At 37.7% G+C, this 26,969-nt stretch overlaps 1 protein-coding gene across 1 annotated transcript in view; it reads right to left on the reverse strand.

Annotated features, from left to right (window-relative positions):
• LRP1B (LDL receptor related protein 1B) overlaps window positions 1-26,969 on the reverse strand; it is a 2,241,805-nt gene that overhangs the window by 698,245 nt on the left and 1,516,591 nt on the right. The window contains exons 30-31 of the mRNA XM_088842364.1: window positions 25,017-25,191; window positions 23,963-24,057 (exon numbers count right to left, since the gene is read on the reverse strand). Of these exons, the coding sequence (XP_088698490.1) occupies window positions 23,963-24,057; window positions 25,017-25,191 (270 nt within the window). The remainder of the gene's footprint in view (window positions 1-23,962; window positions 24,058-25,016; window positions 25,192-26,969) is intronic.

The raw sequence follows: 26,969 nt of genomic DNA on the forward strand, positions 1-26,969 counted from the left end.
CTTTTCTTTTTTATGTGACTCAAAATAAAATCAGGATACCATCAATTTAGAATTAAAACAAAAAAGCAAATATATAGAGAAAATTTAAAAATTAAGGCTTTCTAGGGATAATAATCTGAATGGTCTAGTGGTTTTTCCCTACTTTCTTCTATTTCAGTCTGAATTTGGCGATAAGGAGTTCATGATCTGAGCCAGTCAGCTCCTGGTCTTGTTTTTGCTAACTGTATACAGCTTCTCCATTTTTCTGATTTCATTGTTGACCATCTGGTGATGTCCATGTATAGAGTCTTCTCTTGTGTTGTTGGAAGAGGGTGTTTGCTATGACAGTGCGTTCTCTTGGCAAAACTCTATTAGCCTTTGCCCTGCTGTATTCCGTGTTCCAAGGCCAAATTTGCCTGTTACTCCAGGTGTTTCTTGACTTCCTACTTTTGCATTCCAGTCCCCTATTAATGAAAAGGACATCTTTTTTTGGTGTTAGTTCTAAAAGTTCTTGTAGGTCTTCATAGAACCGTTCAACTTCGGCTTCTTCAGCATTACTGGTTGGGGCATAGGCTTAGATTACTATAATATTGAATGGTTTGCCTTGGAAACGAACAGAAATCATTCTGTCGTTTTTAAGATTGCATCCAAGTACTGCATTTCAGACTCTTTTGTTGACCATGATGGCTACTCCATTTCTTCTAAGGGACTCCTGCCCACAGTAGTAGATATAATGGTCATCTGAGTTAAATTCCCCCATTCCAGTCCATTTGAGTTCACTGATTCCTAGAATGTCTACGTTCACTCTTGCCATCTCCTGTTTGACCACTTCCAATTTGCCTTGATTCATGGACACTATTGACTATGCCAAAGCCTTTGACTGTGTGGTACACAATAAGCTGTGGGAAATTCTGAAAGAGATGGGAATATCAGACCTCCTGACCTGCCTCTTGAGAAACCTGTATGCAGGTCAGGAAGCAACAGTTAGAACTGGACATGGAACAGACTGGTTCCAAATAGGAAAAGGAGTACATCAAGGCTGTATATTGTCACCCTGCTTATTTAACTTATATGCAGAGTACATAATGAGGAATGCTGGGCTGGAAGAAGCGCAAGCTGGAATCAAGATTGCTGGGAGAAATATCAATAACCTCAGATATGCAGATGGCACCACATTATGGCAGAAAGTGAAGAGGAACTCAAAAGCCTCTTGATGAAAGTGCAAGAGGAGAGTGAAAAAGTTGGCTTGAAGCTCAACATTCAGAAAACAAAGATCATGGCATCTGGTCACATCACTTCATGGGAAATAGATGGGGAAACAGTGTAAACAGTGTCAGACTTTATTTTTTTGGGAAAATCACTGCGGATGCTTACTGCAGCCATGAAATTAAAAGACACTGACTCCTTGGAAGGAAAGTTATGACCAACCTAGACAGTATATTAAAAATCAGAGACATTACTTTGCCAACAAAGGTCCGTCTAGTCAAGGCTATGGTTTTTCCAGTGGTCATTATGGATGTGAGAGTTGGACTGTGAAGAAAGCTGATCACCAAAGAATTGATGCTTTTGAACTGTGGTGATGGAGAAGACTATTGAGAGTTCCCTGGACTGCAAGGAGATCCAACCAGTCCATTCTAAAGGATATCAATCTTGGGTATTCATTGGAAGGACTTATGCTAAAGCTGAAACTTCAATACTTTGGCCACCTCATGCGACGAGTTGACTCACTGGAAAAGACTCTGATGCTGGGAGGGGTTGGGGGCGGGAGGAGAAGGGGACAACAGAGAATGAGATGGCTGGATGGCATTACCGACTCGATGGACATGAGTTTGAGTGAACTCCGGCAGTTGGTGATGGACAGGGAGGCCTGGCATGCTGTGATTCATGGGGTTGCAAAGAGTTGGACACGACTGAGCAACTGAAATGAACTGAAGTGAACTGAGGGATAATAATTATCTAATTTCTTCCATGACATCAAATTTAATTTCAAGATTTTCATCCCTGGCAGTGCATTATAATTATCTGAAAAGCTATTAAAAAAACTGATCACACCCCCAGAATCTCTAATTTAATTGATTTATGGTTGTCCCAAGCATCAGTATTTTAAAGAAATCTCTCAAGGTCATTTTAGAATATAAAATGTGAACACATTTTTTAAACACAGCATAGTTTTATAATCTTTTAAATCTGAATATTTAAAAGTTACAATGAGGCCTTTTAAATTTGGGTGGAAAGTGTATCATGATGAGATCTTTGGAAACATAGAAATACTAAAGATGTAGATGGGGAAAAAAGACATACAGTGGATATTTCAATGTAAATGATTAACTTCAAGGCCTCTAGCCATCCATAATAAATAACACTGAAATATTCCAAATGTTTTCTTTGTAGTGTTATCTTCAGATAGTAAAACACAATCCCTTCTGCTTCTGGAACTGCGAAAGCTGTATAAACTGGCTATTGAAAACACATGAATAATGCTGAAATATTATAAAGTTGCAACCCTTACAATACTTGCAGAATAATTATCATGTTCTAGATATTCCAAAATGGAGATATTTGCAGAGTTCACCAAAACAGGTAGAACTTTCCTGAAGCAGAACTTTCTCTGAAACACTGAACTTTTAACTCCAAGGGAGCAAAGTTATTCCATGGATAAGTAGAATAGGAAGAGTGCCTACTCACCATTAGGCTATCTCAAGAAATGTTCTCTTATGAAAACACTTAGATTTTTAAGCTAAAGAATAAACATCCTGAGAAAGTCCAAAGTACTTTCGTAGTCTATCTCTGGCTTCTTTCTGAAGTAAACACAAATATAAGCTGCTACCCTCTAATCACCTTGTCTGTGAGGTTCTGGGTTGATCTGACAGAAGGTTAGGTAGCCTTTACCTGACTATACACTCACCTCACAATTGTTAGGTTGTAATATTAAGAATAATTCCCTCATAGACTAGTGTCTGACACATAGACATACTTAACAAATGCTAGGTTTTTGTATTTCCTTTTAAACTAAAATCCTATTTCTAAAATTTACAACCATCTCTCTGGTATTCTCTACAACTGATTATTTTGAGATGATTTAATAATGCGAAATACTCAGATTGTAGAGTTAATTTGTAATTCAGTATTTTCTCAATTATAAATGTACATCAAAATTAAAAACTTTGTTCTATAAAAGCCAATAAAAAGTATGCTTCAGTCTGGGACAAAATATTTGCAGTCCACATATCCAACAAAAGACTAGTATTCAGAAAAGAAATCTCAAAATTCAATAGTTTTAAAAATCAAATTAGAAAATGGGAAAAATAAATGAACAAAATTCTCACAGAAGATATACAAATGACAAGTACATGAAAAACATGTTCAGTGTCATGAGAAAATGCAAACTAAAATGACAATGTGTATCACTACAGACGAATGACTACAATAAAACTAGTGACAACAGTAAACGCTGTTAAGGATGCAGGAAAAAATTATCACTGACTCATTGCTGGTAGGAATGTAAAATGGTACAGCTACTCTGGAAAACAACTGGGCAGTTTCTTATGAAATTAAGCATATTATTACCATAGGTCCACAAACTGAACTCCTGGGAATTCATCCCAGAGAAATTAAAACAGATATTTATACAAAAACTTGTACATGAATGTTTATAACAGCTTTATTTATAGAAGTCATTAATCCCAGCAGAATCCTATGACCCTCCTGGGCACAAAATCCTTTTGTGATCTCCAGATTGAAGGAATGTAAGCCCTGCAGGCACCCTGATCCTTGTCCTCATCAGTAATCTCACCTTTCCACTGTAAGATTTCTCACCTCATTCTTCCTCACCCCCCCAGGTTGAAACACAGTGTTTTAAGGGCATTGGCCTGCTGTGGCCCCCTTTACCTAGCTAAGCAATAAAACTATTCTCTTCTACTTCACACAGAATTCTTATCTCCAAATTTTAATTTGGTGTCCATGTATAGAGGCCAGATTTGGTTTCAGTTAAAAACTAGAATCATCTCACTTCCTTCAAAAGGAGAATGGTTAACTAACCTGTGCTATGTATATACCATGGCATAATACTCAACATTAAAAAGAAAAAGAAAAAAAAATCTATTGGTACATGCAACAACTTTAATAACTCTCCAGGGATAAATTCTGAGTGGAAAAAAGGCAATCCAAAAGATTACATGCTGGATGATTTCATTTATGTAACACTTTAAAATGACAAAATTTCAGAAATGGAAGACAGTGTGATCAGAAAAGGGGGGAGAGAGTATATATGGCTATAAAAGGGTAATAGGAATGATTGTTGTGACTTTGGAATTATTCACTATCTTATTTTGCCTTAATATTTTTCCCCTACTTATCCAAAGAACTTGATTCCATTTATTCAGTATTTTGACTCTGGTATAAGAAACTATACACATGATAAAATTGTGTAGGTCTGAATACACACAGAGACACACACACAAACACACACACAAATGAATCAGGAAGATCCCCTGGAGAAGGGAATGGCAACCCACTCCAGTACTCTTGCCTGGAGAATCCCATGGGCAGAGAAGCCTGGTAGACTAGAGTCCATGGGATCGCAAAGAGTAGGACACGACTAAGCGACCAACCACAACCACAAGTACATAATCTGATAAAGATTGATAGATTGTATTAAGGTCAATATCTGAGTTGTAATATTTTATTCCCCAATAGCTCAGTTGGTAAAGAGACTGCCTGCAATGCAGGAGATCCTGGTTCGATTATTCCTGGGTCAGGAAGATCCCAGTGGAGAAGGGATAGACCACCCACTCCAGGATTCTTGAGCTTCCCTTGTGGCTCAGCTGGTAAAGAATCCACTTGCAATGCAGAAGACCAGGATTTGATCCCTGGGTCAGAAAGATTCCCTGACAAAGGGAATAGCTACCCATTCCAGTATTCTGGGTGGGAGAATTCCATGGAATGTACAGTCCATGGGGTCACAAAAAGTCAGACATGAATGAGCGACATTCAGTATCACTATCATAGTTTTATATAATATTACAATTGGGGAAAATGAGATGAAGTATATATGGAACCTCTCAGTATTATTTTTACAACTGCTTGTGAATCTAAAAATAACTCAAAAAATTGTCAATTAAAAATATTTTTCAGTCAAAGGTTGAATATGTAGGGCATCAGAATACACCATTCTTAGGCCATTTAAAGGATTATCTTAAGTTGAAAATAGAAACAACAGACACCAAAAATAAAATCTTTCTGCGCCCTTCTGTTTTGTGTGTGCTGTGCTTAATTGTTTCAGTTCCATTCTGCTCACTCAGCAGTGTCCGACTCTTTGCGACCCCATGAATTGCAGCACGCCGGGCCTCCCTGTCCATCACCAACTCCCGGAGTTCACCCAAACTCATGTCCATCAAGTCGGTGATGCCATCCAGCCATCTCATCCTCTGTCATCCCCTTCTCCTCCTGGCCCCTATCCCTCCCAGAATCAGGGTCTTTTCCAGTGAGTCAACTCTTCTCATGAGGTGGCCAAATTATTGGAGTTTAGGCTTTAGCATCAGTCCTTCCAATGAACGCTCAGAACTGATCTCCTTTAGGATGAACTGGTTGGATCTCCTTGCAGTCCAAGGGACTCTCAAGAGTCTTCTCCAACACCACAGTTCAAAAGCATCAATTCATTGGCACTCAACTTTCTTCACAGTCCAACTCTCACATCCATACATGACCACGGGAAAAACCATAGCCTTGACTAGATGGATCTTTGTTGGCAAAGTAATATCTCTGCTTTTTAATATACTATCTAGGTTGGTCATAACTTTCCTTCCAAGGAGTCAGTGTCTTTTAATTTCATGGCTGCAATCAGCATCTGCAGTGATTTTGGAGCCCAAAAAAATAAAGTCTGACACTGTTTCCACTGTTTCCCCATCTATTAACCATGAAGTGATGGGACCAGATGCCATGATCTTTGTTTTCTGAATGTTGAGCTTCAAGCCAACTTTTTCACTCTCCTCTTTCACTTTCATCAAGAGGCTTTTGAGTTCCTCTTCACTTTCTGCCATAAGGGTGGTGCAATCTGCATATCTGAGGTTATTGATATTTCTCCCAGCAATCTTGATTCCAGCTTGTGCTTCTTCCAGCCCAGTGTTCCTCATGATGTACTCTGCATATAAGTTAAATAAGCAAGGTGACAATATACAGCCTTGACGTACTCCTTTTCCTATTTGGAACCAGTCTGTTCCATGTCCAGTTCTAACTGTTGCTTCCTGACCTACATACAGTTTTCTCAAGAGGCAGGTCAGACGGTCTGGTATTCCCATCTCTTTCAGAATTTTCCACAGTATATTATGTACCACACAGTCAAAAGCTTTGGCATAGTCAATGAAGCAGAAATAGATGTTTTTCTGGAACTCTCTTGCTTTCTCCATGATCCGGCAGATGTTGGCAATTTGATCTCTGGTGCCTCTGCCTTTTCTAAAACCAACTTGAACATCTGGAAGTTCACAGTTCATGTATTGCTGAAACCTGGCTTGGAGAATTTTGAGCATTATTTTGCTTGCGTGTGAGATGAGTGCAATTCTGCCGTAATTTGAGCATTTTTGGCATTGTCTTTCTTTGGCATTGAAATGAAAACTGACCTTTTCCAGTCCTGTGGCCACTGCTGAGTTTTCCAAATTTGCTGGCATATTGAGTGAAACACTTTCACAGCATCATCTTTCAGGATTTGAAATAGCTCAACTGGAATTCCATCACCTCTGCTAACTTTGTTCATAGTGATGCTTTCTAAGGCCCACTTGACTTCACATTCCAGGATGTCGGGCTCTAGGTGAGTGATCATACCATCGTGATTATGTGGGTTGTGAAGCTCTTTTTTGTATAGTTCTTCTGTGTATTCTTGCCACCCCTTCTTAATATCTTCTGCTTCTGTTAGGTCCATACCATTTCTGTCCTTTATCGAGCCCATCTTTGCATGAAATCTTCCCTTGGTATCTCTAATTTTTTTGAAGAGAACTCTGCTGCTAAGTCATTTCAGTCGTGTCCGACTCTGTGTGACCCCATAGGCAGCAGCCCACCAGGCTGCCCCTGGGATTCTCCAGGCAAGAACACTGGAGTGGGTTGCCATTTCCTTCCCCAAGGTATGAAAGTGAAAAGTGAAAGAAAAGTCACTCAGTCGTGTCCAACTCTTAGCGACCCCATGGACTGCAGCCTATCAGGCTCCTCTGTCCGTAGGATTTTCTAGGCAAGAGTACTGGAGTGGGTTGCCAGTGCCTTCTCTAGTCTTTCCTATTCTGTTGTTTTCCTCTGTTTCTTTGCATTGATCGCTGAGGAAGGCTTTCTTCTCTCTCCTTGCTATTCTTTGGAAATCTGCATTCAGATGCTTATATCTTTCCTTTTCTCCTTTGCTTTTCGCTTCTCTTCTTTTCACAGCAATTTTAAGGCCTACCCAGACAGCCATTTTGCTTTTTGGCATTTCTTTTCCATGGGGATGGTCTTGATCCCTGTCTCCTGTACAATGTCACTAACATCCATCCATAGTTCATCAGGCACTCTATCTATCAGATCTAGTGCCTTAAATCTATTTCTCACTTCCACTGTATAATCATAAGGGATTTAATTTAGATCATACCAGAATGGTCTAGTGGTTTTCCCTACTTTCTTCAATTTACATCTGAATTTGGCAATAAGGAGTTCATGATCTGAGCCACAGTCAGCTCCTGGTCTTGTTTTTGCTAAAAATATAGAGCTTCTCCATCTTTGTCTGCAAAGAATACAATCAATCTGATTTCGGTGTTGACCATCTGGTGATGTCCATGTCTAGAGTCTTCTCTTATGTTGTTAGAAGAGGGTGCTTGCTATGACCAGTGAGTTCTCTTGGCAAAACTCTATTAGCCTTTGCCCTGCTTCATTCCATACTCCAAGGCCAAATTTGTCTGTTACTCCAGGTGTTTCTTGACTTCCTACTTTTGCATTCCAGTCCCCTATAATGAAAAGGACATCTTTTTTTGGTGTTAGTTCTAAAAGGTCTTGTAGGTCTTCATAACCGTTCAACTTTTGCTTCTTCAGTGTTACTGGTTGGGGCATAGGCTTGAATCACCGTGATACTGAGTGGTTTGCCTTGGAAACGAACAGAGATCATTCTGTTGTTTTTGAGATTGCATCCAAGATGCTTTTGAACTGAGATGTTGGAGAAGTCTCTTGAGAGTCCCTTGTACCGCAAGGAGATCCAACGAGTCCATTCTAAGGGAGACTGATCCTTGGTGTTCATTGGAAGGACTGATGCTAAAGCTGAAACTGCAATACTTTGGCCACCTCATGCGATGAGTTGACTCACTGGAAAAGACTCTGATGCTCGGAAAGGTTGGGGGCGGGAGAAGAAGGGGACTACTGAGAATGAGATGGCTGGATGGCATCACCGACTCCGTGGACATGAGTTTGAGTGAACTCCGGGAGTTGGTGATGGACAGGGAGGCCTGGCGTGCTGTGATTAATGGGGTCGCGGAGAGTCGGACATGACTGAGTGACTGAACTGAACTGAATTTCGGACTCTTTTGTTGACCATGATGGCTATTCCATTTCTTCTAAGGGATTCCTGCCCACAGTAGTAGATATAATGGTTATCTGAGTTAAATTCACCAATTCCAGTCCATTTTAGTTCACTGATTCCTAGAATGTCTACGTTCACTCTTGCCACCTCCTGTTTGATCACTTCAAATTTGCCTTGATTCATGGAAATAACATTCCAGGTTGCTATGCAATATTGCTCTTACAGCATCAGAACTTGCTTCTATCGCCAGTCGCATCCACATCTGGGTTTGTTTTTGCTTTGGCTCCATCCCTTTAGTCTTTCTGGATTTATTTCTCCACTGATCTCCTGTAGCATATTTGGCATTTACTGACCCAGGGAGTTCCTCTTTCAGTATCCTATCATTTTGTCTTTTCATATTGTTCATGGGGTTCTCAACTCAAGAATACTGAAGCGGTTTGCCATTCCCTTCTCCAGCGGACCACATTCTGTCAGATCTCTCCACCATGACCTATCCATATTGGGTGGCCCAACATGGCATGGCTTAGTTTTATTGAGTGAAACAAGGCTGTGGTCCGTGTGATCAGACTGGCTAGCTTTCTGTCATTATGGTTTCAGTTTTTCTCCCCTGTGATGCGTTCTTGCAACACCTACCATGTTACTTGGGTTTTTCTTACCTTGGACATGGGGTATTTCTTCATGGCTGCTCCAGCAAAGTGCAGCCGCTCTCCTTACCTTGGATGAGGTCGCCCCTCCTTACATTGAACGTGGAGTAGCTCCTCTCGGCCCTCCTGTGCCTGCACAGTTGCTTCAGACATGTCCAGTTCTTTGCAACCCAATGAGCTGTAGCCCCCTCAGGCCCCTCTGTCCATGGGATTCTCCAGTCAAGAATACTGAGGGGGTTGCTATGCCTTCCTCCAAGGGATCTTTATGACCCAGGGATCAAACCCATGTCTCCTGCACTGAAGGTGGATTCTTTGCCCACTGAGCCACCTGGGAAGAGGCTTAGCTCTTAATCACCAGAGATAAGTCTAGACTTTTACCAGCCCAGAGATAGCACCGAAAGGAATTTACTAAAATGACCCTTATCTTTCCTTAGTTTTTCTCATGTAATTATCTTCTTATAGCTTACTTTCTTTAAGTCTAAAACCTTTTCCCTTTATATTTTTATTTCTCTACAAATTTATAGCTCTTTGGTAAGATGCTACATCAAATTGCTAACATACACTGGATCATTGTAAAAGTAAGGGAGTTCCAGAAAAATTCTACTTTTGCTTTATTGACTACTCCAAAGCCTTTGACTGTGTGGATGACAACAAAATGTAGAAAATTCTTAAAGAGATGGGAATCCCAGACCACCTGACCTGCCTCCTGAGATATCTGTATGCAGGTCAGGAAGCAACAGATAGAAATGGACATGGAACAACAGACTGGTTCCAAATCGGGAAAGGAGTATGTCAAGGCTGTATATTGTCACCTTGCTTATTTAACTTATATGCAGAGTACATCATGCAAAACGCCAGGCTGGATGAATCACAAGCTGGAATCAATATTGCTAGGAGAAATATCTATAAAATCAGATATACGAAGACACTATCCTTATGGAAGAAAGTGAAGAACTAAAGAGCCTCTTGATGAAAGTGAAAGAGGAGAGTAAAAAAGTTGGCTTAAAACTCAACATTCAGAAAAGTAAGAAAATGGCATCTGGTCCCATCACTTCATGGCTAACAGATGGGCAAGCAATAGAAACAGTGAGACTTTATTTTGGGGGGCTCCAAAATCAATGCAGATGGTGACTGCAGTCATGAAATTAAAAGATGCATGCTCCTTGTAAGAAAAGCTATGACCAACCTAGATAGCATATTAGAAAGTAGATACATTACTTTACCAACAAAGATCCAACTAGTCAAAGCTATGGTTTTTCCAGTAATCATGTGTGGATGTGAGAGCTGGACTTTAAAGAAAGCTGAGTGCTGAAAAATTGATGCTTTTAAACTGTGGTGTTGGAAAAGTCTCTTGAGAGTCCCTTGGACTGCAAGGAGATCCAATCTGTCAATCCAAAGGAAATAAGTTCTGAATATTCATTGAAAGGACTGATGCTAAAGCTGAAACTCCAATACTTTGGCCATCTTATGCAAAGAACCGACTCACTGGTAAAGACCCTGATGCTGGGAAAGATTGAAGGCAGGGGAGGGGGACGACAGAGGATGAGATGGTTGGATAGCATCACTGATACGATGGACATGAGTTTGAGTAGGCTCCATGAATTGGTGATGGACTGGGAAGCCTGGTGTGCTGCAGTCCTTGGGGTCGCAAAGAGCCGGACACAACTGAGTGACTGAAGTGAACTGACTGAAGATGATATACGCACATGTTCACACCACTCCTGTGAGTGAGTTATTCTTCAGTGTGTTTCTCTCACATGTATGTGTGCTCTGAAAGTTAATAAGCTCTGTTTGTGTCAGTCTAATTTCCAGGGCCCTAGCCAGATCCTGGAAGGAGAAAGGTAGATGAAATAACCTAGGAATGTAGATGAATTTTTTAAATTGTTTTTTAAATTTTTTCTTCCACTGCAAGTATCTATATTGTTCTTATATTAACTTGATCTAAAATATTGCTTGAAATCATCCTTTTAATTCATTTTGCTTTAAGAAGTCACTGATGACCTACAGAGTTATAGAACTAAGCTAATTGTCCCCTTGCTATTTATGTTATCAAGTTAAGATTTTAGCATCTCCTCCATGTTCCTTCACATAAATTATTTTACCTGGGACAATTATTTTATCTTTCAAGTTCTTAGTGACTTGTAAAAATTATGTGCCTTGTGAAAATAACAGGCAAAATTAGAAGAAACCCAGAGTTAGTGACAAGTTTTTTGTTAAGAAGTTTTTTTTTCTCTAAAAGATCATTTTAAAAAGTTTAATCCCTATACAGATGACTCATTAGATAAGTCCCTGATGCTGGGAAAGATCAAGGGTAGAAGGAGAAGAGGGCGTCAGAGGATAAGATGACTGGATGGCATCACTGATGCAATGAACATGAACATGGGCAAACTCCAGGAGATGGTGAGGGACAGGGATACCTGGCATGCTGCAGTCCATGGGGTCGCAAAGAGTTGGACACAACTTGGTGACTGAACAAAAACAACAACCTATAGTTTTATACTTTGCCTAAACTATATTTTATAGCTTCATAGGTAACATAAAGCAAACTATCTTTAAAGCATTAGATTGTGTCACTTGAATATTTTAAAATTATAGTTCCTGTCAATATAATCCTAAACATTTCCTTGGACTATATATGCTTTCCCCTAGACACAGAGAATAATTCAGATTTTAGACAAAATATGATTTTGTCCCTTTTAAGCCTGTTTTTTCCTCCCTTTTCTACTAAGACTAAGGAAATCCCCTTGTTCTCTCATAACTCAAAAGCAAAAATGGATATCTTCTTCAAGTTACAGTTGAAACTTAAAAATATCACCTATTTGGTAACAACTTATTCCTCTATTTTTCTTTAAATAAAAAATGAGTTGTTTCTTCTATTTTTAATTGTGTCTACTTATATTATCTTTATGCTGTCTTGAAATAGTACTAATGAATGGTGTTTGTTTTTGTTGTTGTTTAACTCTACAGAAGATCTCATCAAATATTTCTAGTCTTTGCCTTTACTGGACTATGACTGTGATAATGTATCCCAGGTTTTATTTTCAGAGTCTGGAACCTAAATACCTTTCATAATTTTTTTAAAAATACTTCAGCACATTTGAGTAAAAGATCAAATTAAAAATTATAATACATTTAAATTATTTGTGTGCACATGAATGTAAATTTTAATATTAGTTTGTTAATTCCCCCGGTCTTTTTGGTAACATATTATTATAATCATTTTTTTCATGGTACATAGCCTTATATGTTGACTGAGCTTCTTGTAAAATAAAAGTGATGGTGCTAAGTAATAAGTATATATAAATAATCTTACTTTTAAATAGTGAGATCCTTGAGTTATTTTGACAGGCTAAACAGTGTTTATGAATGCTATCCATGAAAATTTTTAAATCCACATATATACAATAAGGGTTGGAATGATTAAACAATTAAAATTTAATAGTTTGGTAGGCTTCAAGAATACATATTCTTTGCAGCCAAAGATGGAGAAGCTGTATACAGTTAGCAAAAACAAGACCAGGAGCTGACTGTGGCTCAGATCATGAACTCCTTATTGCCAAATTCAGACTTAAATTGAAGAAAGTAGGGAAAAAAACTAGACCATTCAGATATGACCTAAATCAAATCCCTTATGATTCTACAGTGGAAGTGAGAAATAGATTTAAGGGGCTAGATCTGATAGATACAGTGCCTGATGACCTCTGGACAGAGGTTCATGACATTGTACAGGAGACAGGGATGAAGACCATCCCCATGGAAAAGAAATGCAAAAAAGCAAAATGGCTGTCTGAGGAGGCCTTACAAATAGCTGTGAAAAGAAGAGAAGCGAAAAGCAAAGGAGAAAGGGAAAAATATAAGCATCTGAATGCAGAGTTCCGAAGAATAGCAAGGAGAGATAAGAAAGACTTCCTCAGCGATCAATGCAAAGAAATAGAGGAAAACAACAGAATAGGAAAAACAACAGATCTCTTCAAGAAGATTAGAGATTCCAAGGGAACATTTCATGCAAAGATGGGCTCGATAAAGGACAGAATTGGCATGGACCTAACAGAAGCAGAAGCTATTAAGAAGAGGTGGCAAGAACACACAGAAGAACTATACAAAAAAGATCTTCATGACCAAGATAGTCACGATAACGTGATCACTGACCTAGAGCCAGACATCTTGGAATGTGAAGTCAAGTGGGCCTTAGAAAGCATCACTACGAACAAAGATAGTGGAGGTGATCAAATTCCAATTGAGCTATTTCAAATCCTGAAAGATGATGCTGTGAAAGTGCTGCACTCAATAGGCCAGCAAGTTTGGAAAACTCAGCAGTGGCCACAGGACTGGAAAAGGTCCGTCTTCATTCCAATCCCAAAGAAAGGCAATGCCAAAGAATGCTCAAACTACCGCACAATTGCACTCATCTCACACGCTAGTAAAGTCATGCTCAAAATTCTCCAAGCCAGGCTTCAGCAATATGTAAACCGTGAACTCCCAGATGTTCAAGCAGGTTTTAGAAAAGGCAGAGGCACCAGAGATCAAATTGTCAACATCCGCTGGATCATGGAGAAAGCAAGACAGTTCCAGAAAAACATCTATTTCTGCTTCATTGACTATGCCAAAGCCTTTGACTGTGTGGATCACAATAAACTGTGGAACATTCTGAAAGAGATGGGAATCCCAGACCACCTGACCTGCCTCTTGAGAAACCTGTATGCAGGTCAGGAAGCAACAGTCAGAACTGGACATGGAACAACAGCCTGGTTCCAAATAGGAAAAGGAGTGCGTCAAGGCTGTATATTGTCACCTTGCTTATTTAACTTATATGCAGAGTACATCATGAGGAACGCTGGGCTGGAAGAAGCACAAGCTGGAATCAAGATTGCTGGGAGAAATATCAATAACCTCAGATATGCAGATGACACTACCCTTATGGCAGAAAGTGAAGAGGAACTCAAAAGCCTCTTGATGAAGGTGAAAGAGGAGAGTGAAAAGGTTGGCTTGAAGCTCAACATTCAGAAAACAAAGATCATGGCATCTGGTCCCATCACTTCATGGGAAATAGGTGGAAAAACAGTGGAAACAGTGTCAGACTTTATTTTTTTGGGCTCCAAAATCACTGCAGATGCTGACTGCAGCCATGAATTTAAAAGACGCTTACTCCTTGGAAGGAAAGTTATGACCAACCTAGATAGTGTATTAAAAAGCAGAGACATTACTTTGCCAACAAAAGTCCGTCTAGTCAAGGCTATGGTTTTTCCAGTGGTCATGTATGGATGTGAGAGTTGGACTGTGAAGAAAGCTGAGCGCCAAAGAATTGATGCTTTTGAACTGTGGTGTTGGAGAAGACTCTTGAGAGTCCCTTGGACTACAAGGAGATCCAACCAGTCCATTCTAAAGGAGATCAGTCCTGGGTGTTCATTGGAGGGACTGATGCTAAAGCTGAAACTCCAATACTTTGACCGCCTTATGCGACGAGTTGACTCACTGGAAAAGACTCTGATGCTGGGAAAGGTTGGGGGCAGGAGGAGAAGGGGACAACAGAGAATGAGATGGCTGGATTGCATCACCAACTTTGTGGACATGAGTTTGAGTGAACTCCGGGAGTTGGTGATGGACAGGGAGGCCTGGCGTGCTGTGATTCATGGGGTCGCGGAGAGTTGGACACGACTGAGCAACTGAACTGAACTGAGGCTTCAAGAATGTATATTTGAAAGTTGAGTAAACAAATGACATTTGGTTGGGATCACATTTAAAGTGAAGAGAAAACACCAAGGAAATAAAATATATAGTACACTAGATTCTTAAGAATAAGCCAAAAATTGTAATGCTGATTGACAAGTCAAAATGTTTTATATGAGGCTTAAGGGATAAAATTCATAATATGCAAACATTGTAAACTTGGCAATCACTTTAAATAGTAAATTAAAATCCTCTCTTTTGCAAACTGCTCTAAGCATTTAATGCATGCGAGACAGAGCAACAACTCTTAATTGAAAATACTTAGTTCAACAATGGATAATGGGATTGGTGATTTATATTTAACAGAAACAAAGTTATTCCGCCCAAACTGCCTCTAGGTAGCAATTACTTTGTCTTTGGTGATGCACACTCATAAAATGTAAAGTTGGGTCTTTTGTTAAGATCAGGATGAACTTCTCTTTCAAGTTATGTCACACATAGGGATATAACAGGAAACAAGTAAGGGAAATCCAGTAAATTAAACTATAAAAACCATTCCACAAAAAAGGAAACTTAGTATATCAGTAACATAACTGTTTAAAATATGCATTTAAAAACTCAGAAATAATTAATTGTACACCAAAATAGGCACAGAGTTTAAACTGGTGCTTGCCTACCCCTGGCTGCTTAGAAAAGCTGGCTGCAGTGTCCTAATTGGTCCCATGTTTCTCAGGAGTAAATAAGCTGTACATTTTTCTTTCCACTCTCTATGCTTGAAAGAGTACTGGTTTTATTCCTTGATCTTTGCTTGAGGTCAGGTGATTACTGTATGAAATCAGCCTCTGTGGGCATAGCATAATGGTTAAGATTTTTTTTGACTTTGGAAGCAGATAAACTCGGTTTGAATTGCAACTCTACCATTCATTACAGGCAACTCATTTCTTTCAACAAGCCTCAGTTTCTGAATCTATAAAGGAAAAGTAAGAAAGCCTTCCAGAAATTATTACAATGAGATGATTAATGAAAGCATTTTGCAAGTACCTGGCATATTTTAAGTCCTTAATAAGTAGGCAAAATAATTACTCTATTTTTGTTACCAAAATGATGATTCTAATCATCATCATCATACATCCCAGGCTAAGTGCATGCAAACACAAAGGTGTAACTTCAGTGAGAATATAGGTTTCATAAAGGGTGATAGAAAATGATTGTTTTGAGTTGACATTCCCCAGCCTTGCCAGACAGAATACCATTTTTTTCTCCTCACAATTTGCAAATTTTTTTCCTATATATTGTTCTATATATTTTCCCCCAAAATAATTTATAATCTGACAGTCAGTATGCATAGGAGAAGAATCAATTGAACAGTAAATATCTCCTCCTTTCCTAATCACCTAATTATCTTCATAGAAATGGTTCAGGGAATGCAGTGGGAGGAATTTAAGCCAGAGATTGCCCAGACAGATTCATTATGAAAAAAGAAATTAAAATAATTTCCTAAGTGTAAAATATCAGTGAAATTCAGTAAGTAAATAACAGTAAAAAAAAATCCTTATGTATATAAGTATTTCATAGGTATGACAGTCACATATACAAACAAAAATAGGTTTGTACTTACTTTTTCACACATTCATATGTTCATATTTATAGGTTTCAAAAATTCCATTTTAGAAACCATCTCAGGGGAATAGTTTTAAAAGAATCTTATAAAGTGAAATTACAATGCCATGAATTCTTGAGAGTATTTCAAAGATTCTTTCATTATCAAATGTTTCCATATGAGATTTAACCTTGATACTATAATAAATAGCATTTAAATTTGTATATAAACCAAAAACAAGTTTTTTTCGGGGGGAGAGAATTTGGTTATTTACAATACAGCTTTAAATTGTCCATTAAGAGAGGAGAAAAATAACAGCAAAAAAAAAATAAAATTAAAAAAGAAAACAAATCTGAAATACTTCAGTATTTTGTAAAACTTCATAAATAATATATTAGTGAATATATTTTAAGAAAATGGCTCAAGCTCACACAGTAAAAACACTACAACTTGAAAAACAGTTACTATGGAACATAGCTTTTAGTCTGTTTTAATAGCACCTATAATAATCTTGAAAAAATCATCTTAACTGGTGCCACACAAATGAACAATTTAAACTAACTGAATATAGATAAGACTTTCCTGCTAGAAAGTTACTCAGCAGTAATACTTTTTACAGTTAATTTATAGATAAGAGTCTCTCTAGCCTACTGGGATAGATCAAAAATTGCAATTAACAAGGTTGAAATGAATAAGGGTTGCATTCTGAATAATTTATTCTATATTTATACTCTGTGCTTAAAAAAAAAAGAAAAAAAACTTGTCAATAAGTAGATAAACTGACCAACTGATTTTTACTTGTTCTTTCTTTTTTTGAGAAATGTCTGAGATGCTAGAAAACTGACAGGGTTGAGGACAGGCCACCCCTAAATGTGAATATGTGGGTATATTAATTAATTTGATTTAAAATTACTTAAACAGCTGGTGAAAGAAGAATACACGGCCCCTCTTTTGTTTTTCTGAAAACAAGGACTAATTCTCCCATGAAAAGTTATCCTCCTTATACCAGGAAGATAGAAGGCGTCCTTATTGGCAGAGATAGGGAATCCAAGGCCAAGAAAGCAGTATTAATAAGACTTGTTACCCTTCATTACTTTGGAACTGCAAGTTCAATTCCCTTTATTTTATCAAATCTTCACAAACAATTTTTTTTTTTTTTTATCTAATAGGTAAAAAATCTGCCTGCTTTGGTTACTTCTTCGGGTCTCATTTTTATGGGGCTCTCATATGTACATAATTAATTTTTTTTCCTGTATTTCTTCTCCTGCCTTCTGTGAATTTACCTACAGGTATACCTCATTTTATTTCTATCTGCTTTAATGTACTCTGCAGATACCATGTTTCTTGCAAATTGAAGGTTTGTGTCAACCCTTCGCTTTGTAGGTCTATTAGCACCATTTTTTCCAACTGCATCTGATTACTGCCTGTTTCTGTGCCACAGTCTGGTTAATATCTCATTATTTTACATCATTATATTTCTTATGTTGATCTGTGATCAGTAGTCTTTGCCATCACTATGATGACTTGCTGAAGGTTCAGATGATGGTTAGGAATTTAGCAACAAAGTATTTTTTAATTAAGGTATGTACACTGTTTGTTTAAGACACAATGTTATCACCCACTTGAAAGACTATAGTATGGTGTACAACATAACTTTTATATGCATTGGGAAACCAAAAAATTTTGTGTGACTCACTAATTGTGATATTTGCTTTATTTCAGTGATCTCTAACGGAAGCTATAATATATCCGAGGTATATATGCATTAGACCAGCCAAAAGAACCTAGAAAGTGATAGGAAAGCCTCTTCCTCCCTACAGAGCCAAATGGCCACAAGCTTAGACAAGGAAGGGAGAAAAACAGCAAGAGGAACACATTTACCAATGGACAACACAGTCTGTCATTAACGTCACAGAGACCATCAATCTTAACACTTGGTAAACATGACTAGTAACCTAAGTTACTGGAAGGAACTTGTAACTAATGCCTGTAAACCACATCAAGAACTACTAGAGAAAGATGAGGGCACAACTGTCTATTGCCCTGGCAGGGCGGGAGGGGGGACAAAAATCAAGTACTGACAAAATCAAGTACTTCAAACATGTTTGCCTCTGAGCATCAACATCAAGACAATATAGAGTTAAATCCTCAGATGTGCATAAAAGTTTGTTCATCTCAGAGGCCCACTTGGTTACATATATTCCTTTGCTAGATTTCTATGGATTTTGTTCTATGTTTATTCTTCACTGAATTCATTTATATGCACTTAATACTGCAGACAATCATATCATTCAAGTTCAAGTCTATGGGACCCAATATACCTTCTACTACTACTCCTGATAGGTTCTATTATGAAAGGCCAGATGGTCTTTCCTTAAGTTTTCCTCATTTAATCCTCATGAGAACTTTATAAAAATAGGCATTTTGCCTTGATTTTACAGATGAGGAAAGCAAGTACAACCAAGCTAACTGTAATTTGCTCAAGGTCACTGGGATAAATTCATTTAGTGGAATCTAAAGTGATTTAGGCTCCTGTGCCCCTAAAGGAAACAGAACAATGTCAAATTTTTTATCTACAGGCTGAATACAAAATCTGATCATGAAAATCTGCTTATTGAATATCTGACTCACAATCCATACTCATGAATCTTAACTTCAGATGTGCTTTGTAATAAGTTTCTGGGTTATTTCTGGGAAAATAGTATATCTCACACAAATTAATATTTAATGGTGTCATTTTGAATTTATTTTAAAATTTTAATGATGATGTTGAAATGTTTAATGGTGAAGCTGTACCTTTAAAATAAATGATGATGTTGAATCATCATCCATACACAGTTAACAGTATATGGTGTGTGACATCTGATGGGCCAAATACAAAGTGTATATAGTAACACTAATTTTTTTCCTTACAAACTTCCTATACATAAGTTATACATATATAGCTGTTCTTTAATTTATTTGGAGTAGGAAAATGTAAATTTAGTATTAAGAAAGATAAGGCTTTCCCCATTATAAAAACAAGCATGTAAATTAACATTTTGGTGTAACCTATGGCTACCACATTACAATGTAAGAACTTTATTTGCTCATACTATTTCAATCACATTCACTTTTCCATTTTAAATATTCTGAACAACTCCAGATAAGCACTGACTGAATTGCTTTAGTCCAAATTAAGTCCTTTGTATGGGCCCTATCTTGTAGAGTCCCTTGTTTCTTTTGTTCTATCATCTTCTACACAGAAGTATTAGCATTTCTATTTGCCTTTAATTTCTAACACTACCTTGAATTTCAATTGTGTATCACATCCTGGAACCAACAGTCCAAAGAAAAGAGTTGTTAACAGTATCATTTTACATAAGAGGCTTATTCTATGGACCACATAAAAATTCCTATTTATTGTAAATCTTGTTGATTTTATTCCTTTATTGAATCATCACTATCAAAAAGGAGATAATTCAAGTATATTTCCACATTTCTAAAACTAAGAAATTAGTGCTAAAAAGCTCCATGGTGCAGTGATTTTACTCCAAGATTTAAAAATATATAGTGTTCTGCTTCATTGACTATGCTAAATCCTCTGGCCATTTTTTGTTTTCAGTAAATCTTTCAATTTATGACATTTTTTGTCAGTTATGAAATACTAGATGTATTCATCAAATACACATTATCTGATCCATATAAGATAAGGTACTTCTGAAGAAGCTTTTGAAAATGCATACCTGTTTATGTTTCTCTCAAGCTTGAAACCCTTTAGTAGATTTCTATAACTTATTAAATAAAGTTGGAACTCCTTACCTAATTACCTGAAACCTCCTCTTAAGGTGATATAATCCCTGCTTAGTGTTTCACCAGAGAAGGCAACGGCAACCCACTCCAGTACTCTTGCCTGGAATATCCCATGGACGGAGGAGACTGGTGGCCTGCAGTCCATGGGGTCGCAAAGAGTCGGACACAACTGAGCGACTTCACTTTCACTCTTCACTTTCATGCATTGAAGAAGGAAATGGCAACCCACTCCAGTGTTCTTGCCTGGAGAATCCCAGGGATGGCAGAGCCTGGTGGGCTGCCATCTATGGGGTCGCACAGAGTCGGGCACAACTGAAGTGACTTAGCAGTAGCAGCAACAGCAGTATTCAATTCAAAGCAAAATTTTGATTTTCTTATATATATTATATTTTGTATTGTATTATATTTTAATATTTTATATTATATTATATTTTAATATTATATTATATTTTAATATAATATAAAAATCCAGGTTCATTATCGGATTTTTTAAAAAGGTACTTTGAGATAACAAATTAAGGTCTTTAAATACAAGAGAAGACACCACACATGGACATCACCAGATGGTCAACACCAAAATCAGATTGATTATATTCTTTGCAGACAAAGATGGAGAAGCTCTATACAGTTAGCAAAAACAAGACCAGGAGCTGACTGTGGCTCAGATCATGAACTCTTTATTGTCAAACTCACACTTAAATTGAAGAAAGTAGGGAAAACCACTAGACCATTCATATATGACCTAAATCAAATTCCTTATGATTATACAGTGGAAGTGAGAAATAGATTTAAGGGACTAGATCTGATAGATAGAGTGCCTGATGACCTCTGGGCAGAGGTTCATGACATTGTACAGGAGACAAGGACCAAGACCATCCCCATGGAAAAGAAATGCAAAAAAAAAAAAAAATGGCTGTCTGAGGAAGCCTTACAAATAGTTGTTAGAGAAGAGAAGCGAAAAGCAAAGGAGAAAGGGAAAGATATAAGCATCTGAATGTGGAGTTCCGAAGAATAGCAAGGAGAGATAAGAAAGCCTTCCTCAGCGGTCAATGCAAAGAAATAGAGGAAAACAACAGAATAAGAAAAACAACAGATCTCTTCAAGAAGATTAGAGATTCCAAGGGAACATTTCATGCAAAGATGGGCTCGATAAAGGACAGAATTGGCATGGACCTAACAGAAGCAGAAGCTATTAAGAAGAGGTGGCAAGAATACACAGAAGAACTGTACAAAAAAGATCTTCACGACCAAGATAATCATGATAACGTGATCACTGACCTAGAGCCAGACATCTTGGAATGTGAAGTCAAGTGGGCCTTAGAAAGCATCATTACGAACAAAGCTAGTGAAAGTGATGGAATTCCAGTTGAGCTACTTCAAATCTTGAAAGATGACGCTGTGAAAGTGCTGCACTCAATAGGCCAGCAAGTTTGGAAAACTCAGCAGTGACCACAGGACTGGAACAGGTCAGTCTTCATTCCAATCCCAAAGAAAGGCAATGCCAAAAAATGTTCAAACTACCGCACAATTGCACTCATCTCACACGCTAGTAAAGTAATGCTTAAAATTCTCCAAGCCAGGCTTCAACAATATGTGAACCATGAACTCCCAGATGTTCAAGCAGGTTTTAGAAAAGGCAGAGGCACCAGAGATCAAATTGCCAACATCCGCTGGATCGTGGAGAAAGCAAGAGAGTTCCAGAAAAACATCTATTTCTGCTTAACTGATATGCCAAAACCTTTGACTGCGGATCACAATAAACTGTGTAAAATTCTGAAAGAGATGGGAATACCAGACCACCTGATCTGCCTCTTGAGAAACCTGTATGCAGGTCAGGAAGCAACAGTCAGAACTGTGCATGGAACAACAGACTGGTTCCAAATAGGAAAAGGAGTACGTCAAGGTTGTATATTGTCACCCTGTTTATTTAACTAATATGCAGAGTACATCATGAGGAACTCTGGGCTGGAAGAAGCACAAGCTGGAATCAAGATTGCTGGGAGAAATATCAATAACCTCAGATATGCAGATGATACTACCCTTATGGCAGAAAATGAAGAGGAACTAAAAAGCCTTTGATGAAAGTGAAAGAGGAGAGTGAAAAGGTTGGCTTGAAGCTCAACATTCAGAAAACAAAGATCATGGCATCTGGTCCCATCACTTCATGGGAAATAGATGGAAAAACAGTGGAAACAGTGGCTGACTTTATTTTTGGGGGCTCCAAAATCACTGTGGATGCTGACTGCAGCCATGAAATTAAAAGACGCTTACTCCTTGGAAGGAAAGTTATGACCAACCTAGGTAGTATATTCAAAAGCAGAGACATTACTTTGCCAACAAAGGTCCATCTAAGTCAAGGCTATGGTTTTTCCTGTGGTCATGTATAGATGTGAGAGTTGGACTGTGAAGAAAGCTGATCGCCGAAGAATTGATGCTTTTGAACTGTGGTGTTGGAGGAGACTCTTGAGAGTCCCTTGGACTGCAAGGAGATCCAACCAGTCCATTCTAAAGGAGATCAGTCCTGGGTGTTCATTGGAAGGACTCATGCTAAAGCTGAAACTCCAATACTTTGGCCACCTCATGCGACGAGTTGACTCACTGGAAAAGACTCTGATGCTAGCAAGGATTGGGTGTGGGAGGAGAAGAGGACGACAGAGAATGAGATGGCTGGATGGCATCACCGACTCGATGCACATGAGTTTGAGTGAACTCTGGGAGTTGGTGATGGACAGGGAGGCCTGGCGTGCTGTGATTCATGGGGTCGCAAATAGTCAGACACGACTGAGCTACTGAACTGAACTGAAAGAAGTATGAGAGAAGATGAGGAAAGTAATTACTGCTTGAAAAGATTAGCATAATGTATAGATATCTATGGAATAAGGCAATGGCAAGCCACTCCAGTACTTTTGCCTAGAAAATCCCATGACGGAAGAGCCTGGTGGGCTGCAGTCAATGGGGTCGCGAAGATTCGGACACGACTGAGAGACTTCACTTTCACTTTTCACTTTCATGCATTGGAGAAGGACATGGCAACCCACTCCAGTGTTGTTGCCTGAAAAATCCCAGGGACGGGGGAGCCTGGTCGGCTTCCGTCTATGGGGTCACACAGAGTCTGACACTACTGAAGCGACTTAGCAGCAGCAGCAGCAGCACCATAGATATCTATGTGTAAATACCTAACATTATCTTCTAGAAGAATCCTTGTAGTTCGATTTTCAAAGATCATTTATGGGAATGACTCAAAGCTCTCTTTCAGCACCATGAAGTTTCATGTGATGATTTATAATGGTTAACAAAGGTAGAATAAAAAACTAAATAAACACCCTGCAGAGTAAATGAAAACTGCTGAAAATTAAATATTAAAGGCTTAAACTCAAATCATTGCAACTATTTATAATGCCACAACAATGATGATCAGAGGAAGGCTCAGTACATCATATTGCCACTGAAGCAATTAGTGTATCAGATATTCACCAGTGTGAAAAAGATATTACATGTATTAATTACATTAAGTTTTAAGCAACGTCTATACTTGAGACACTATAAAAAATTATCTTATCAAAAAAACTTCTTCTCCCTACCCTACATAAACCAAATGGATTCAATAAGATCAACAAATTTCTGATATAATTTATTTTATCAATCTATAATATTTTCTTTCGGGCTCAAAAAGATACATTGTATGAGCACAGATCTGTCATATTAAAAACTGCAGTGATTAACTGTAAAGTATATATATATATATATAATAAAACTTACCAACAGGTTCCTTTTGATTTTGAAAGAGAATCTTGCTATTACTGCCATCCATATTTGCCATATTAATTGTGTTGCCATCTGTCCAGTAGAGTTTCCTTAATTCAAAAGAGATATGGTTTAAAAATATTAGATATAGACCTACTTGTTGACTAGAAGCATCTGTTGAAGAACTAAGTTAATATTAAATTATTGGCTCAGGATTTTTTTTTTTCCCAGAAGTCTCCAAATTGTTGAACCACTTGCCTGGGAAGAAGTACCACTCTTACATTTTCCTATCATTGAAGACCCATGATCTCACTTGTTTCTCCTCTACACTCTCAACTGTCCATGGGCTTCTCCAGGCAAGAATATTGGAGTGGGTTGCCATGCCCTCCTTCAGGGTATCTTCCTGCACAAGGGATTGAATCCATAGCTCTTATGTCTCCTGCATTGGCAGGTGGGTTCTTTACTACTAGTGCCACCTGGGAAGCCCTTAAATTTGACTACACTAAATTATTTCTATTTAAAATCATTCATCAATATTGAATTCTCTTGATTTAGAAAAATCAGGTACCAGAGAAGGGAACAAAGTCATTTCAATCATTCCTATTGAAAGCACTAAGGAAGAAAGTCTTTCTTTTAGCTCTACATGAGTTCCCTACATGCATACCTGAAGACTAACCAGGAAATGGGAGAATATGATCTAATTTGCAGTGACCATAACATCAACTCACAGTAAACATGTTATTAACAACTGGTATTTGAAATGAAATTAACAACTTTTCTAGGCTTTTCTCTTTTTTTTTTATTCTGAACTCTCACTCTTTATAAACATAAACTAATAAAATTTTGCAGTAATATATAAAAATTTGATTTCATGCAGAAAGCAGAAATCTTTAACCAGGGATTTCCTATAATTTCCATATTCACATTTACCTTTTTTACTGTATAGCTTATATGTATATGCACATATGTATATGTGTGTCTCTTCTTTATTCGACAAAGTTTTTACATAAAATTGGAACAAAGGTATATAAAATTTTGAAAAAATTAAAAAAAAAAAATCATACTTTACCCCCTGACTGGGTGAGCTGCTAGACATTGGGGCTTATCGATTCCATGGATAATTGAGGTTTTCAAGGAGCCATCTAGTCTTGCCACATTAATTTGTGTTTCATCAAATTCTGAGCTAATCCAGTATAAATTACGTGAGACCCAGTCCACGGTTAACCCTCTGATACTCTGAATATCTGTACAACAGGAAAGAGAAAATCACAAGTGAATGAAATTTTTCATTCTTTCAGCTTTCCAAGTCAGTTATTTTCTGTCTCAGGGAAAATTTAATTTACACTTTAATTTGTTAGCTAAAATTGTACAAGATTGTAATCTCATTCCCTTATCGGCCCTTCTTAAGGCATGAATAATCATTAATGTCTTACTGCTGAGCCATTTGAAAACCTGAAGTGACAATTAGCATTGAAATTGCACTAACAGTCAATGATTCGCTGGTAAACACTAAGGAGCAGATGCAGGCAGCAGTCCTATGGGCCAAGGTGACCAAAATTCAAATTAAAGTAATAGCTTCTCTAGTTGGTAGCACATCTTTCTAGTCAGGAGAAAGTACTTGTGGGCTATCAATAAATGGGCCATTTTGTCTGTTAAGTGCCAATTTGTTACTGAAATTAAATAAAACAATTCAACTTTCTGAAAAGAATTACCAGAGAGTTGAACATCTTTAAAATGGATAATTAACAGAAATTGACTGAGATATGAGCAAAGAAACTGAAACCCTTTTAACAACCTCCAATGTGGATTCTATAGAAATTACTGAAATCTAATTATGGTTTTATTCATTAGAGCCAATATGAATATTTGGGTTGCTATTACTTGATTATTCAAATTGGGCATCTGTTTAAAATATGATGGAAAGTAGGCTTAAGTATAATTGCACATTTTAATTAAAGAAAGAAACGAAAAATAAAGTGTTAAAACAATGGATACTAGGAAATCTTTTTTTTTTTTTTTGTTTAGAAATTGAATTTTTTTTTTTTTTAGTTTACATTATTGTATTGGTTTTGCCATACATTGACATGAATCTGCCCCAGGTGTACATATGTTCCCCATCTTGAATTGTTTCCTTAAATTCTCTATTTTCTCATTATTAGTGTATAGGAATGCAAGGGATTTCTGTGTGTTGATTGTATATCCTGCAAATTTACTGTATTCATTGATTAGCTCTAGTTATTTTCTGGTAGAGTCTTTAGGGTTTTCTGTGTAGAGGATCATGTCATCTGCAAACAGTGAGAGTTTTATTTCTTTTCCGATTTGGGTTCCTTTTATGTCTTTTTCTGCTCTGATTACCGTGGCCAAAACTTCCAAAACTATGTTGAATAGTAATGGTGAGAGTGGGCATCCTTGTCTTGTTCCTGACTTTAGGGGAAACACTTTCAATTTTTCACCATTGAGGATAATGTTTGCTGTGGGTTTGTCACATATAACTTTTATTATGTTGAGGAATGTTCCTTCTATTCCCGCCTTCTGGAGGGTTTTGATCATAAATGGATATTGAAATTGTCAAAGGCTTTCTCTGCATCTATTGAGATAATCATATGATTTTTATTTTTCAGTTTGTTAACGTGGTGTATTACATTGACTGATTTGTGGATATTGAAGAATCCTTGCATCCCTGGGATAAAGCCCACTTGGTCATGATGTATGATCTTTTTAATGTGTTGTTGGATTATGATTGCTAGAATTTTGTTAAGGATTTTTTCATCTATGTTCATCAGTGATATTGGTCTGTAGTTTTCTTTTTTTGTGGGATCTTTACCAGGTTTTGGGATTAGGGTGATGGTGGCCTCATAGAATGGGTTTGGAAGTTTACCTTCCTCTGCAATTTTCTGGAAGAGTTTGAGTAGAATAGGTGTTAGCTTTTCTCTAAATATTTGGTAGAATTCAGCTGTGAAGCCCTCTGGACCTGGGCTTTTGTTTGCTGGAAGATTTCTGATTACAGTTTAAATTTCCATGC

The sequence above is a fragment of the Moschus berezovskii genome, chromosome 2 (genome assembly GCF_049115385.1).
Source record: "Moschus berezovskii isolate FMDL1 chromosome 2, NW_MosBer_1.0, whole genome shotgun sequence".
Lineage (NCBI taxonomy): Eukaryota > Metazoa > Chordata > Mammalia > Artiodactyla > Moschidae > Moschus > Moschus berezovskii.